General features: G+C 41.0%; 2 protein-coding genes across 3 annotated transcripts; both read right to left on the reverse strand.

Annotated features, from left to right (window-relative positions):
• Positions 1 to 156: 156 nt before the first annotated feature.
• Positions 157 to 6,535, reverse strand: LOC146530446 (uncharacterized). 2 transcript variants are annotated; one of them, XM_085200386.1, is made up of 7 exons: positions 6,353 to 6,535; positions 5,108 to 5,184; positions 4,035 to 4,222; positions 3,511 to 3,695; positions 2,911 to 3,176; positions 2,439 to 2,601; positions 157 to 2,154 (listed from the first exon to the last, which is right to left on the reverse strand). In XM_085200386.1, coding segments are annotated over exons 2-7 (1,497 nt in total). In that variant the 5' UTR covers positions 5,109 to 5,184; positions 6,353 to 6,535; the 3' UTR covers positions 157 to 1,460. The 2 variants fall into 2 exon arrangements, with proteins under 2 accessions (XP_085056512.1, XP_085056511.1); XM_085200385.1 differs by having other exon boundaries at positions 4,035 to 4,206; positions 6,353 to 6,534.
• Positions 6,536 to 6,945: 410 nt separating this feature from the next.
• On the reverse strand, positions 6,946 to 16,671 carry Cdk9 (Cyclin-dependent kinase 9). The gene is made up of 5 exons (XM_085201206.1): positions 15,804 to 16,671; positions 15,428 to 15,513; positions 15,056 to 15,193; positions 14,531 to 14,610; positions 6,946 to 14,133 (listed from the first exon to the last, which is right to left on the reverse strand). The coding sequence occupies exons 1-5, from the start codon at positions 16,483 to 16,485 to the stop codon at positions 13,917 to 13,919; spliced, it is 1,203 nt and encodes a 400-aa protein (XP_085057332.1). The 5' UTR covers positions 16,486 to 16,671; the 3' UTR covers positions 6,946 to 13,916.
• Between the last annotated feature and the right edge of the window lie 179 nt (positions 16,672 to 16,850).

Genomic DNA, 16,850 nt, shown 5'->3' on the forward strand with positions numbered 1-16,850 from the left:
CATAACTTCGAAAAAAACTACAAAAAGTTTCTAAATAAATGAAAAAATAAGGAACAAATTATTAAAACAAAATAATTATTTAATCAAGTTCTTTCTTTTTTTTAACTTCACACCGCCTAAATTCTTATTAAAAACAAGTAATGAGTAAAACAAAAATTCAATCAGTATGTAATTTAGTTTATTTACATAATAATTATTTACAAATATACAAAAAAGGCCATATCATAAAATAGCGACCCGCGCCATTTTTAATAAACTATTGTTTATATTTATTGTTTATTTAATATGCGCCATTTACATAATATTATAATGTATTTTTTTAGCTTTACGCTGTACATAGTAGGGTGGATAGAGGGAACCTGGGAGTCCGCTTTCCACTGATTTTTTAAAACATTATATTGAGCGGCGGAACTCAACACCACGGTTTCATATCTTCGCTCTGACTACGAGGCAAAGCGTGGCGTTGGCGGCAAAAAATGGGGAACGAAAATGCCTTAAAAGGAACGAAAAATGTTATCCAAGTTCCCTTTGCCTACATTGCCATGTGCGGGTTACGTGGGATATTGCGTGAAGATAAAAAAATAACACAAGAATTATTCCTTGATAAATATATCACGACTGGAAAATAAATGAATGTATCCCGTAACACTTGCGCCATCAAAACAAATCCAACGACGTACTATTAATCAAAATCATCTCATTGGTTTAAGAGTTACAAGGGAACAAAATAACGGACATACATACTCAACTTAAATTCACGCTTTATCTTTAGTAGGGTAGTCAGAGAGAACGGAGCGCCAAACGCTACGGTCTCTACAAACCTCTTTCGCCTTGTCTACTGTCTTCAACCTCTTCCTCCAGTATCTTTGACACAGTGTTTTCGAAGGTCAACCGAGGCTTCCCCCTACCTCTCTTACCACTCACTTTGATTTATGATGGAAATATGAATCAGAAAAGCCACTTACAAAAAAAATAGAACTCTTAATCAACTTATTTACATTCATAAATACAGTGAAAGAAAAACTTTTTAATCATTTTAACTCTAACTTTTCTTGTTTATCATCATCACAAATTCTTAATTTTATATACTTATATACAGCATGATCAAAAATTATTAATTTGGATCAAAATCATGTTTATGATTCTTTTTTCTTATTTAAATAATAATTTTGTTATTATTATATGAATTCAAATTTATCATATTATATATATTTTCTTCAAAATTATGAATTTAAATATAGAAATATAAAAGTTTGATTTTTCTTACAACTCCTTATTTCAATGGAATAAAAAAATCTTAATTTCTATACAGGTGGAAGCGTCAGCGCCCCTTTTACTGGAACAGCATATGGGGTAAAATTTTCAAACCCATACATAAAGAAATTAATCAAGATATGAGTGATGATATATAGTCTCTTTCACATTAGGTATTTTTTTGTTTATTTAAAACAAAAGCTAACCTAGCTAGCCCACCCCGGCGGCACGTATTCCTCGTCATCGCACAAGTCTTTATGCCGTCTCATTTTATGCCGTTTCAAATCCGATTTCCTTTTACTCGCATAATCACATTCATCACAAAGATGCTTCCTCGTGGCGCTGCAGCACAATCGTATATGCTTCAGCAATTCCACTTTCACATCAGATATGAACCCACAATTTTCACACTTAAAACCCTTCTTAGCGTTAACCAACTTGACACAATCGTGTGTTTTCAAATGATATATAAGACTCATATTATGTCTTGCTTTATAATCACACAAATGACACTTAAACTTTCTATCTTCGGAGTGTTTTTTTTTGTGACGCAAGAACTGCGCCTTACTGGCCGTTGTGTATCCGCACATTTGACATATCTGCAGAACTGTTGGATGCTCGACGCTGTGAACTTTGAACTCCGACTTGCTAGTCGTTCTAAAATGGCATTCAACGCAATAGTACTCATACATGCCCCACATTATCTTATCTTTTTTATTATCTTTGGTTTTCCTTTTCTTACTTTTTTTTTTACTTTTCGTCGGATTTTCGACGAGCTTAACAAGTGGCATGTCGTCTTCGTCGGTTTCGTCGGACACATCGATTGTGTCGATTTCGGGTTCTTGCAGTATAACATCGTCTTCGTCGCTCGACGTCAATAGGCTTATTGGATTTTCTGTTCTGCAAGAATATTGTATCAATAAAAATTATTATTTTTAACATAAAATTCCAGTGAGGCCAGTCGTGGCGCAGGGGCACAAAGTGTGATTGTAGATGCGACTAGTCGTGGGTTCGATCCCTACTCGAGGAAGTGAAATATTTATTTATATTTAAATTTCATTTCACGCAATGCCTCTAGAATTCGGCGGAAAGTGGAGGACGAAGTAGTGTCTTAACACTAAGTTCCCTGTGCCTTCCCCGCCATATACGGAAAAAAGAATGAAACTGAATCAATTAATGCTCACTTCTTCCCCAGATCCACTACATCATCATCATCATCCTCAATATCTGGTCCAATTTCTGGTTGAGGGTCAGGCTCAGGTGGGTCTTCCAACATTAGGCTTGTGGGGTCGACCTCACATTGTACACTCTCTAATAGCATTACACAGTCTTGGTTGTTTTGCTCACCTGGAAATAAAAAAATATATACTATACACAGTGTGTTCAAAGATAAGTACAAGATATAAAATGAAAAAAATACTATTTCTAATCATGATATAGTTTTAATCATGTTTTTCAGTTTCCCAAGCGCTTTCGCAATTCACTTTTTTTATTATTTTGGTTATAAATTATGGACTATCTAGTGTTCACACAAACTTCGAGTCCAACACAACTCCGAGTTCCACCATTCAACACGCAATGCGGAACAGAGTGTCTTAACACTACGTTCCCTCTACCTACCACGTGAGATAAAGAGTGAATCAATAAAAAACATACCTTTATCAACAGAAACTTCAATGAACACAGGATCTTTCAAATTATCCACATCAATTATATGAGAATTTTCTTCATTTAAACTTTTATTTTGTTTTATATGAAAATTTGTTATAATATCTTCAATTTCCTCGTTTTCCTCATTTTTTTCAGTTTCATCTTGCTCTATAACTTTGGTCCTATTTACAGGTACTTGTATATGATAGTTGGTTATTATATCTTCAATATCTTTGTTTGCTTCACAGTCTGTTGTAATTGTTGGTTCAGTCCTAAAAATATATATTTTATTTTAGATTCACGCTATATCCCGCATATAACAGGGTAGGCAAAGGAAACTTAGTGCTTAACACTCCATTGTTCCCTTTCCACTGAATTTCTAGGGCATTGCAGGTTGAGTAGCGGAACTTAACGCCGCGCTTCGTCTCGTAACCAGAACGAAGAAATTAATTAAATGTTTGCTGTGTGGGAATCGAACCCATGACTAGCCTCAGTTCCAAATTGTCCAGAAAGTTCCAATATATTTAAATATTGAATAAAAAATATATTTTAATTAATATATTATTATTGTATACTTATAGAAATAAAAAATCCAGTTATTTTTACCTTTTAACGATACTATCAAAATTATTATCATTTTCCACAGATTCTTCTAAACAAATAGAATTTTTCTTCTTCCCTTCGCTTTTTTGCTTTTTTCGCTCCTCGCTTTTGCTTCTATCTCTTTCTATCCCCTCATCCTCACTGTTGACATCTCTTTCTGGACACTTTTGAATTTCTGGTTTACTTATCTGAAAAAGAATGATTATCTATATTCCTATATATATTTTTATTTTTAGGTGAAATAATAATCACGTTTTTAGCGTTCCCATCATCAAAATGTAAAAATGGAACCGTCATAAGGTCATTGTCTGTCAACACTTTTATTCTAGACCCTTGTTTGAAACCTTTGGAGCGCAGAAAGGTTACTTCTAGGTTAACGCAATTCAAAGACAGGACTATTTATGCTTAATTTTTGCCGCATTTTGCGTCATCCAAACCTATAAAGTATACTAGAAAGTACCTTCTCGTTAACCTATAATTAACTTACACCACAAATCAAGAAAAACTTCACAACTGTAAAAACTCACATGATCAAAGACACTGGGCACTACTTTCGCCTTCAATCTCTTTTTACCTCTCACAGTCTGATATTGGTCTTCCAAAAAGTGTTTACTGCAAACCACAGAGTGATTTGTCACTCTGCAGTTAGACTTGAATGCATCTAGCCACTTCTTGCGTAGTGTTCGGCTGTTTGGCACACTAGGGAGAAGAGACACTAACTTTAACTGCTGGGACATTCCGTTCCCTTTAAGACAATTTCTTTGCTCACATTCTGCCGAATTCTCGAGGATTTGCGTATTGGGTGGCGGAACTCAACGCCACGCTTTGTCTCAAATGAAAATATATTATATTGATTCCCTCGAGTGGGAATGTGATTTGTTTATTAGTAGTGTTATTCCACAGTTAGGAAACAAAAGACGGTTTCCAGAAGGCGCAGATTCGAATGCCTTTAGTTATATTTATTTGTTGCTAAAATGAGTTTTTATATCACTAGCTTTTACATGCCAGTTCACCCATATGATCGAAATTTTGTATGACATATTTGTCACACATAACATATTATAGTGCCACAAATATTGTTATGTGTGGCCTATCGCCTATCATAGAATAGACTATCTAATATGAAAAAAAATTAAATTGTAGTCCCTGAGATTAGCGCATATAGCATGATAGGCAGAGGGATCCCGGTGTTAACACACACCGTTCCCGATTTTCTGCCAATTTTTGGAGGCATTGCGTTTTGAGACACTGAGCTCAACGCCACGCTTAGCCTTGTTACCAAAGCGAAGAAACGAATACATTGATAGATAATAATCAACCCTACTGGGAATTGAACCCACAACCTTTGCATTTACAGTCACACGCTTATAATTTAAAATAATTAAAAAACACATGGTTACATATTTTTAGGTTATATAATAAAGAATGATTGTAATCTTTATATTATGTTAAAAGTTGAAATTATAAAAAAAAAAAAAAAATTTTGAAAGTAAAAAAAATGTATAACATTATATATTCTAAGGTAAGTAAATTTAAAATAATATAAAAATAGTATAAAAAGAATTGTACAATATATGATTTTTTTTCATTTAATACTCACTTAAAATATATCACATCTTTTGTCTGTACACAGCCATCTACGCAGCAAACATTGACCATGGTTTCAAGCCATAAATCCTAGACAAAAATATATTTATTTAATCAGCTATATAATATAATTTAGTACTTTCAATAACTAAATTATCAAATATAAAGTAGTATAAATTAATGAATTGTCAAAGATTGTTATTTTAGAAGGTACTTATTTATTTTGTTAAATAATAAAGTGGGTAAGCTGGAATTATGTATGACAGTTTCAGTTCATGTTATACTACCTAGCTAATGCAATACTTATTGTGAACTCAGTGTTTTATTTATGATACATATTTAATATAAATGCAATGTGGTGTTGATTTTCAACATTCAAAATTAAAAATAATCAAAATTAAAAAAATTGGGATATAGCATTTTTGCGTCAAACCTTTTTGACAGATCTCTAATAGACACAAGTTACAATCCTATATTATTTGCCATAATTATCTTTAATTTATGTTTAACCTATATTATACAAGTCAGTTAGACCCACAACTTAGTCTTTTAGACGGATGCTGTGCCGCTGTGAAACAACAGCTACAAAAATAATTAATTCTTAAACTTGTTTATAGTTTTTAGAGTTATTTTAAATCACTGATACTACTTCATTATTCTATTGAGGCTACTTTAAATCTCTTAATAGCATCTTTTTTATAAAAAAAAATATAAAATATATGTTTTGTAATATGAAAATGTGGTAACTGTCTTTATTTTATTTGATTATCTAAAATGTGTTTTATATTAAAACAAACATATTGATAAAATGCACAACAGATATGCAGAAATAAGAAAATATCTCAAAAAATCAAAAATAGTATTATATATAAAGGTATAAGGAGGGTAATTTAATAATTCTAATATAATCCAAAACTGCGACGCTTTTACATTCACTAATAGTAATAACTAGTTAGGCGTCCTTATTCTGGTATATTTAAATCACATCCCTGTTTCAAAAATTTTTCAACTCTATCTCCTAAGTATTATGATATATTTTGTATTATAGCGCGTCGCAAAAACGCCGAGATAATGCGATGCGATTTACAGAATACGCCGGCGGTGTAATAGTTACTAATCAATTAATAAGCGTGTAAAAGATTATTTGCAAATATTATACTACTGTTTTGAATGTAACTTTTGTATACAAAACATACTTCGCGCGTAAATACTTTGCAGAAAAAGGTTACATATAACATAAATATAATAAATCACTTACACCAAATTTAGTAATAAAATGGCTGGTTTTTTCTTCAATTATATTTAAATTATTAAATACATGTTTAAATTCAACGGAAATTGCATAAAAAATTTGAAACACCTTTGAAAAAACAAGCACGTAAAATATTTACTAATATATCCTTTTTTTATTGCTCACTTGACAGACACTAGTGTCGTACCGTGCATGTCAAAACTGACAATTATAGTTACGATTTCTTATTTTACCGGTGAATTGAATGTATATGATTTATTTATTACAACACGATTTCATTTTTCTTAGCTCACAGGAAAATATACTACTGTTTAATAAACTATAAATAAAAAATATATTAAAGAATTTATGTAGTATAAACAATTATAAATCTAATTTTACCTGACTAATTTAAGTTTGTATACTACAGGATCTTATATTCGCAGTAGTTACTGTAACAGGTGCCATGGCAATGGTCGTGGTTTTAGTTCTGATAATTAAAATAAATTCTTTCCATCTCCCTACTCTAGGATAACACAAGGTGCAGCGTTCGGTTCCACCACTGAACATTCATACAAAGGATATTGTATCCTTGATTCAGGTGGTAAGTAAAAAAAAAATTTGTATTTACATTATTTATTTCTTACTTTATAAAAAAGTTTTCTTTTACATACAACTTAAATTGTGACAGTACAGGAAATATGTATTACTAAGAAACAATTTTATTATATAAAAAATTAAATAATTGTGTAACATGTATTTTTGTTCTATTATTACAATTATTTATCAATTCTTTTTTTTTTAACATAAAAATTTTTTACATAAAAATAAAGATCAAAATAATAAATTGAAATGGAGCAGTATTGCAAATCTTTAGCCTAATTAGTTATACATTTGTAATTGTAACAATGAAATTTATAAATTGTTTACAACTATAGAACAAAAAAATCAATTACATATTAAAAAGTCTTTGTTTTTGTTCACATTTCTATAAAAAAATATTCAATTATAAATGGGCGAAATTTATTATTTAATAGTTGGCAGTTGTCAAAATCAGATGACGTTGCCTGTCACTCTGACACGACACCGATCGCTGACAATCGTATAAAAGCTACCGCACAGACGTTGGACCCTGTCAGGTCAGGTCAGGATCGCCAGCCCGCCGTCGAGTAAGCACCTCTGCGCACTCCAGCGGCACGAGTCCTATTAGTACTGAGAAACTCTCCACTATTCTTGTTGAAATTACTGTCGAGTTTCACCAGCGCCCCGTGGCGCCGCGTCGAATACCGACGCCCTTGCGTCTCCTACCGATCTCGCGATCGTGTTACGCGATCGATGACTGCCGCGTACGGGCACTGACGCCAGCCAACTCATCAAGGACAGGACAAGAGAGAGGACAAGGAGGCAGAAGGAGAGTTCCTCCGCAGCAGCAGCCACTCACCCCGTCACCACCACGGCCCCTGATGCCGCCCGGCAACCAACAACCGCAATGAACGCATCGCAACCACCGGCCAGTTTCCATCCGCCGGCGCAAGTGGCCATTGACAGAGAAATCGACACCCTCGAGGGAAGGTCGGGACCCTGTTCATCGACCTGGCGGTGTACCGAGGCCTGGAAGCCGTGGACCTCGAGACGCTGCCCGATGCCTTCGGGTCGGACCATCAGCCCGTCCTGGCTACTCTCTCAGGCGGGCTGACCTTGGCCAAACCACCTCCGGCCCGAGGCCGGATTTCCTGGGAGCGCTTTGAGGCCTCCCTCGCCACGAAGCAGATGTGCATCCCTCCGCTCACCGACTCCGCCGCCATCGACAACCTGGCCGCAGACATTACCGCGTCCGTCCAGGACGCGATGCAGTCAGCGACGGCGCCCCCAAGATCTCACCGCCTCACGCCGATCCCTGGGCACGTCGCCAAGCTTATCCAACAAAAAAGGAAGCTCGCTCGCTCAACCTGCTCAGCCGCCAGCTGATGAAGAAGAAGCCGCCCACTGGTCCGCTCCTCCACCCCGACGGCTCCCTCCGCTACTCTGCGGAGGAGAGAGCCGCGATCTTGGCGGAGCACCTGGCGGCTACTTTTTAACCCAACCCCAGTGAGCGTCCAGCACTTCACGCTCAGATGGAAGCTGAAGTGTCATCGCGTCTCGCCGCTCCTGCACTACCTCTGCCGCCGCCGCCGTTCATCTCACCGACTGCCGTCAGGAAGGCAATCTGCCGGCTTAAGCCTAAAAAGGCGCCGGGCTTGGAAGGCGTCACCAACGAGGCGCTCCAACACCTCCCCATGAAGACCGTCGCAGCATTGGCCAGGCTCTTCAGCGCCATTCTGTGCCTGGGCTACTTCCCCCAGGCGTGGAAGGAGGGTCTGGTCGTTATGCTCCCCAAGGCCGGCAAGAATACCCGCAACGCCGACGCCTACTGGCCCATCACCCTACTGAGCTCGCTTGCCAAACTGTTCGAAAAGCTTCTCCTTCCGCTTCCTCTACCGCACCTCCATCCGCGGCAAGAACAGTTTGGCTTCCGCAGTGGCCACTCCACCACGCTCTAGGTGGCCAGGGTGCTACACTTCGCTGCAGCAGCAGCTAACAGGAAGGAGAGTGCTGCTGCAGCCTTCCTCGACGTGGCCAGCGCGTTTGACCGCGTCTGGCACCCGGGGCTCGGGGAGAATGAAGCCGCGATCATAGGGCTAACGCCCTGCAATCGCTTCCCGGCCTACGGGCCGGAAGTAAGAAAACAGATGTGGACCCTGTCAGACGACGTACCGACTACTGAGAGAGCTACATTAGCGCTATATGTGGACGATATCGCAATAGTGACAACCTTGCTTAACACCAGGCACGCCGCGCAAAAATTACAGGAATCGCTGAATCTACTCCCGAGTTGGCTTGCGAAATGGAGACTCAATCTCAACGTCTCCAAGTCGCAGGCCATCTCCTTCGGATCCCCCCGAAGACCGCCCCCACCGCTGCAAATCCAAAACGAGGAGGTAAATGGGAAAAAGGAAGCCACGTACCTGGGCATTGTGATCGATAGGAGGCTTACAATGACCTCTCCCAGGTACGCAAAGCTGTAAAGGCCGCCAAAGTGTCCCTATTCCTCCTGGGGCCACTTCTCAGATCCCGGCTCCCCCTGAAAACTAGACTCCAACTATATAAAACATACGCGAGGCCGAGACTTACATACGCCGCGCCAGCCTGGTATGCACTGACTAGCCCGTGCCAACGCAGGACACTACAGACGGTGCAAAACACCGCACTCCGACGTTCGCCCAGGCGCCATTTTACGTGAGAAACACAGCCTTGCAGAGAGACCTGCGTATGGAGAGCCTGGACGACCACGTACGACGCCTTAGCAAAAATATCTTCCGTCGCGCCGACGCCTCTAGCCACGCCCACATCAAAGCCATAGCGCCATTACACTCGCGCCCTCCGGACATCCGACTAGCTATTCCCTCACCCAACCCTCCGATTCCTGAGCCGCCGCTGTGGTCACTGGTCACCTAGCTGGGCCTCCCCTGGGGCAACCAGGGGTCTCATATGGCTGGGTCGACCGCCCCTTCGGCACTAGGCTCCTCCCCCCTGACCTACCCTTAATCACATCCAAATACTAGATCGGACACATCCGGATATAACATCCAAATACAACGCCGCGCACATTTTTATATGCGCCGATTGCACCCACGGTATAAGGGGCCCAACCCCTGGCACCGTATCCCCTCTCCCCCGCGGGGCGAGAGAGATGACTGCATGCCTGGACCCTGTCAGCCCTTGACACCCTCAAGAACGTTCTCCTCGCCCTGAGGGAAGGTCAAGACCCTGTACAGTGTGTCATGGAAGGTATGAAAAATTTACTTCTCATTCACGTCTGAACTTAGAATAATCGGGGGTTGCGGAGGAAGATGCCCGCCCTCCGTTTTATATTGCGCACACATAATGTCGACATTGCGCTAATCAATGAAACACATCTACACGCTACCTTCTCTGCCAACTTAGCGGGTTACAACGTTTTGCGGTTAGACTCAACTCGCGAGAATCCATACAGGGGCCTACTTGTTGCGACCCGCGGGGCCTGGTCGCAAAACCGCTGCCCGTTATCGACACCCGGTCACTCTAAGCTCTGGGTGTTGAAATTTACCATGACATCAAAACCATGAAGGTGTACGCTACATACCGCTCGGCCAGCGCACGCCTGGATGTTAACTTAGTGCAGCAGCTTCTCTCCAGTGACACCCCGACCTTGTCCGCGGGGGATTGGAATGCACACCACATTGCCTGGGGATGTAGCTCCACCAACCCGGCTTGGGGGGGCCCTTCTCCGTGACGCTCAAAGATGTAGCTATGAAGTCGAGGGCCCCGACGAACCCACTCATTACTCTGACACCAGTAGTCACGACCCTTCAACTATCGACCTGGTCGTACACCGAGGACTGGAAAGAATTGACCTGGAGGTACTCCCGGACGCCTTCGGCTCAGATTACTAGCCGGTTCTGGCCACCATCGCGGGCGAGAGAACGTTCGCAAGAGGCCCCCCAGCCAGAGGACGCGTTGACTGGGAACTTTTTGAGACAGCGCTCCAATCCGAATCTTCGCCGTGCATCGAACCACTTGTTGACGCCGCCAGTGTCGACCGTCTCGAGCGTAACATTACGGGACAGATTCACAGTGCATTGACCTCTGCTACCATCCCACACAACTCTCATGGCCTACCTCCTCCTTCTAAAAATTTCCCGAATTCCGAATTCTCGCCCTCATTGCTGAGAAAAGGAGTACGGGCACTGAGTGGCAGAGGACTAGAGACCCGGCGTTAAAAACCAAACTTAACGGCCAGATTGAACGCATTAAGGCAGCGCTCGAAAAACGCGACAATGCCAACTGGGAAGAATGCTTTGAAAACGCCAGCTGCGACCAACCCTCTTTTCACAAATTAAACCGCCAAATTATGGAAAAGAAGCCACCTGCCAGGCCGATCATGCACAGCGACGGCACCCTCCGATACACCGCGGCGGAGAGAGCCGACCTACTTGGCCGATCAATTTCGCCCCACCCGAGCGAATGTCCGGACCGCCACGCCGAAATCGAAACCGAAGTGGAGGCGCTTCTCACATCATTGGCCTCGTGCAACACGCTACCGCCACCCCCGCACTTCTCCCCATCAATTGTGAGGAAAGCGATCCGGGGCGTAAAGCCTAAGATGGCCCCCGATATCGACGGAGTGCCAAACTCTGCTTTTAAACACATTACTGGAAGATTAACTTCTGCTATCGCCAGGCTCTTCAGTGCAATTCTTCGCTTGGGCCACTACCCCCAGGCGTGAAAGGAGGGTCTAGTTATTATGATACCCAAGCCAGGGAAGAATCCACAACGCCCAGATGGCTACCGACCCATCACCTTACTTAACACAATAGCCAAACTATTCGAGAAACTCCTCCAACCGCTTCTCCTGCCGCACATACAACCGCGGCCCGAACAGTTTGGTTTCCGAAGCGGTCATTCAAATATTGCAAATCGCCCGAGTACTTCACTTTGCCGCGGCAGCAACGAACAAAAAGGAGAGTGCAGTTGCAGCCATCCTGGATGTCGCCAGCGCCTTTGATCGAATTTGGCATCCAGGCTTAATTTTGAAAATCCTCCGCGCCGGCACTCCATACCACATAGTGCGCGTCCTAGCCGCCTTCCTCCACGGCAGGACGTTCCGAGTTAGAGTGGAAAGTGCAGTATCCAACAGCCACCCAATCACCGCCGGGGTACCACAGAGCAGTATCCTTTCTCCTGCCCTCTACTCCTGGTACACAGACGACATCCCATCAGAGCAGGGCTCGATGTTGGCACTCTATGCCGACGATATCGCCTTGCTCACACAAAGCTTGAACCCGGAGCACGCCGCAGCCAAACTACAGCGCACCCTCGACTTACTGACGGGCTGGCTATCTGAATGGGGGCTAACTATCAACGTGTCGAAGACCCAGGCGATCAACATTGACCGCCGAATGTCAATGTCTAAACAAATCAAGAAAGCCGCCAACGCCGCCAAAACGGCGCTCTTTATGTTGCGCCCGCTTCTCCGCTCGCGCCTACCGCTACGAACTCGACTGGCGCTTTACAAAAGTTTTGTGAGGCCTCACCTCACATATGCAGCCCCGGCATGGTACGCGCTCGCAAGTGCGCCCCAGCGCGAGGTTCTTCAGGTGGTCAAAAACGTAGCCCTCCGGCGCGTTACCCAGGCTCCCTACTACGTTCGTAATGCCACTCACCAGCGCGACCTTAACATAGAGAGCCTGGAGGTACACATCGGCCGGCTCGCGCGCAACACTTTCAGCCGAGCCGATGCTTCGGACCACCTACACGTAAAAGACATCGCACCATGGCATACCAGACCGCCAGACAGGATGCGCCTACCAAGAAATATCCTCACCTTACCAAATTCCGACTCCTGAGCTGCCCCTTCGGTCGCTGGTCGCCTAAGCTGGGCCTCGCACGGGGAACCGTGTATCTCACCTGGCTTGGCGGACCGCCCAGGGGGCGCTAAGCTCATCGAGGATGCACGACGGACACGGCGCTCCGCCCACCTCGACCGAGTGGATGACCGCCTCCGCTCTGACGACACCGAAGCCTCAGCGACCCTCCAGGGCCGCGAAAAATCGGAACACATCTCGTGGTTCTCGTATGCTCTCCCGGCCGAGAAGAGCAGGATGGTAGCGATCAGGGGGCTACCTGTCACGACGACGCCCCAGGAGATCTCCGACGCGCTTCGAGAGCTCGGCTTCCAGGCCGAATACGCCCGCCCGATCAAGGCGAGGCAGAGCCGGCCTGGCTGCATATTCTTCGTGATCTTGACGAACACCCCGGACCTGGTACCTGGCATTTTCCAAATCACGGAACTACTCAACATGCCAGGTGTCAAAGTTGAAAACTGGAGAAGCAAGCGGGGCCCGGCGCAGTGCTACCGCTGCCAGGCGTTCAGGCACTCCAGCCATGGGTGCCACCGCCGCCTGGCCTGCGTGAGGCGCGGGGAAGAGCACCTCGCGACTGCCCCCGGTCTCGTGAAGAACCCGCCACCTGCGTCAACTGCGGGGGTGCCCACCCGGCCAATTTCACCTCACAAACGGCGCCCCGCCCAACCAGGGGCGCCCCTCCAACTTCCGCCGCCGTCGCAATGACAGGGCTATCGACACCCTCACCGCCGCCTATGCTGCCCACTCACGAAGAGGGTAGCGGTGAACCCACTGACACACCGGGATCTATGCTACCCTGTGGTGGAGAGAGCTGGAATCCTGGCTAACCTTTCGGCCACTATGTTCCAGCCCAACGTGAGCGAACGACCCGCCCACCACGATTAAAAAAATGTACATTGTAATTCACAACCTTGTTGTTGTTCTTTGTTTATGGAATTCCAAGCAATCACTTTGCTAATTTCACACTGTTCGGAGAACACACAAAGTAGAATGTACAGTAAAAAAGAGATAGTATAACACAATATGAGAATTTCTGTTAAGAGATCCAGCAAAAAAAAAATTTGGAATTCATATGATTATAATATAAAAATTTTCACAAAGAGCACTAGTTTCACCTAAAAACTGTTCACTTTAATATAACATGTCATTTAGAACACTCTATCCTGGTATCCAGAGTCCTGCGTAGGTTGAGTGGGCTTGGGCTGAGCTCCAGGTGGATGGTGGTGCCGGAGATGCCCTGGCCTCCGCGGTGGAGCCAGGTATTCAAACATACTTTGAGTGTGCTGGGCCAGCATGTTTGCTAGATCACATGGCATCGGGTCTGTCCAGAAGAAATCGTGGTTTAATGCTGTATCAGCATCAAATCTGAAATGTGTAAGTATTTTTTAATGAAGGTGGAGGTGAATTATCATTCTTTTGTTAGTATTTATATTTTATTCTAAGCTTATTGATACATAATTAAGCAAATGGCTTTTATGAAAACAATTTAAATTTTGAAAATAAATAGTATATATAAAAAGGTTTGAATGTAACTATAGCCCACTATCATTTTGTACAGACAAATGGACATAACATAATTACACTACAATAGTGTCATGTCAAATATAAGAAAAAATGGAAAAAATGCCATTTTCTCCTGAATTTGATAAAAAGTAAGAAACAAAAGTACTTTAATTAGAACAGAGGGACTTAGCACTAGGTCCCCAGGTTGCTATTTGTAAGATACAGCATGAAGCTAAAAAAAACAAATATAATAATAAACCTCTTTGCAGGGTCCAGTTGTAATAATTTATCAAGTAAATCACAACCATAAGGATCTTTAACATAGGGCTTCAGTCTTTCCTGCAAAAGAAATATTATTTTATATTATTTAAATTATTATTCAAATGTGAAAAATTTTGTATGTTGAGTGTTGGTACTCAGTTCTGCAGTTAGTTTATATAAAATGTAATTTATGAAAATATTAAGATAGAAGAAGAAATATTTGAAGTTAATATATCACATTTTAGTTCACAATTATATGCAGAATTAATGTGGTCAAATTTATGTCTATAATTTAATATACATTTTTAAACATTAGTTATAAAATTATTTTATGAAAGTTTTCCTAACAATAAAACTTTATCAACCACTCCTGTTAAATTATTATATTTTTAAAAGTTATCGGTTGAATGAAAGATAATTCAATTTCAAATTAAAAAACATTTCAGTTATACCTATACACATTTTAAATTGATATTATTTCAACAAATAAACATTCTATAATATATATTTTGATTTAACATACCTTAACTTTCCTCTTCTGACCTTTAGGCAGTTCCATTTTGTTATATAAATCTAAGCTTTCCACTCCCGGCCATACATCTGGTGTGCATGATCCACAGAGTTGAGATATTAATATTAATTGTTGTTGTTCTGTGGGACCCTGAAGATAACACAAAAAAAATCATTAATATTTTTGTTTTAAAGAAAATTTATGTTTAAAATATTTTATTTTAATATTATGGTCATTGTGTTGCACATGGACACCACCTAAATAAAAATATGATCTGCAGTTTAAGAGAATAAATTATTTCTATTTCTCCATTCTTTTAATACAAAGTGCATAGAGTTCGAGTTCTGCCTCTGAACACAAAATGTCTTAAATTTGAAATTATACCTGCATAATGGGTGATCTTGTCCACATCTCAGCCATAATGCAACCAGCACCCCACATATCCACTGGAGGGCCATAGTTGCGATCACCTAATTGTAAAATTGTATTTGTTTAAGCAAAATTTACTACATTTTTAAATGTCTTGTGTCAATTGATATACAAAAAAAAATTTTTTCTATTATATTATTTAGTATTGATTATTCCTTTTGATATAATTTGTATGTTGTGTTCTCTATTATAAAATTGAAAAACTGTTATATTCAAGATACATTGTTCTACAGATGAAAACAAATTTTAATATAATATAGTGATGTATTGTGTATACTATTATTTTTTATTTAATAGTCACAAATGTGTTAAGTATAGAATAAAAAAATACCTAATAATAATTCAGGAGGCCTATACCACAAAGTGACCACTCTATTTGTGTATTTATTAGCTTGCCCTGATTTGGGCACACTAAAGGCTCTAGCTAAACCAAAATCAGCCAATTTCAATATTCCATTCTTTGTTATCAACACATTTGCAGCCTTCATATCTCTATGCAGAATTTTATTATTATGTATGTAATATAATCCATTTAAAAGCTGTTGCATAACTTTTTTAATTTCGCCCAAACTAAATTTAACGTTTACATTAGACAGTAATCCTGCCAAATCGTGTTCACAAAAATCAAAAACTAAATAAAATGTTGATCTGTACTTGTTGTGTAATGTGGCCTTTGTTCTGCAAATTTCTATTAAATTGACGACGTTTTCGTGTTTTAAAAGCTGTAAAATTTTAATTTCACGTAAAGCTGTAATCGGAAAGCCCTCTTTTTCGTTATCCATCAAAACTTTTTTCATAGCTACAAATTTTTTGTTGCTATTCCTGGCTCGAGCTTTGAACACCTCTCCGAAGGTACCTTGGCCAATTTTGGCTACTTTTTCATATTTCGAAGATTCATCACAAAAAGGGAAATCGAAATCTTCTATATATTTTTCTTTCTCCCTCATATTGAGTATAGTAGAACTAGTACTTAATACAGGCGCAGGCTCACGAGGAGCACTGACGCCTTGCATTTTGGAAGCAATTTTGACGGTTTTAAATTACTCTAGTATAAAACAAAATACGTCTCACGTGTTTTTTTCATAAAAAGACATATAAATTACAAATGTTTAGGATAGCACGTTTTCAAGCTTGGTAAAGCAAAAGTGATTTTGACTTTAAAAGTTTAAATGAACACATCAGATAATTGTCAGAATGCCAACACTTAATAGACAATGTCAAATTACATAGTGATGCTCCAATTATGTCTAAATCGTAAATTGTGTCGTAACTATCAAAAAAGTCTCATCACGAAACTTGTAAATTGGAGTTTCCACACACGACATGGGCGATATATGCTCAGCTGGCATAATCTAGAGCGCTATAATCAAAGAACCAT

The sequence above is a fragment of the Heliconius melpomene genome, chromosome 17 (assembly GCF_056956725.1).
Source record: "Heliconius melpomene rosina isolate 202511_hmr_F chromosome 17, ASM5695672v1, whole genome shotgun sequence".
Classification (NCBI taxonomy): Eukaryota; Metazoa; Arthropoda; class Insecta; order Lepidoptera; family Nymphalidae; genus Heliconius; species Heliconius melpomene.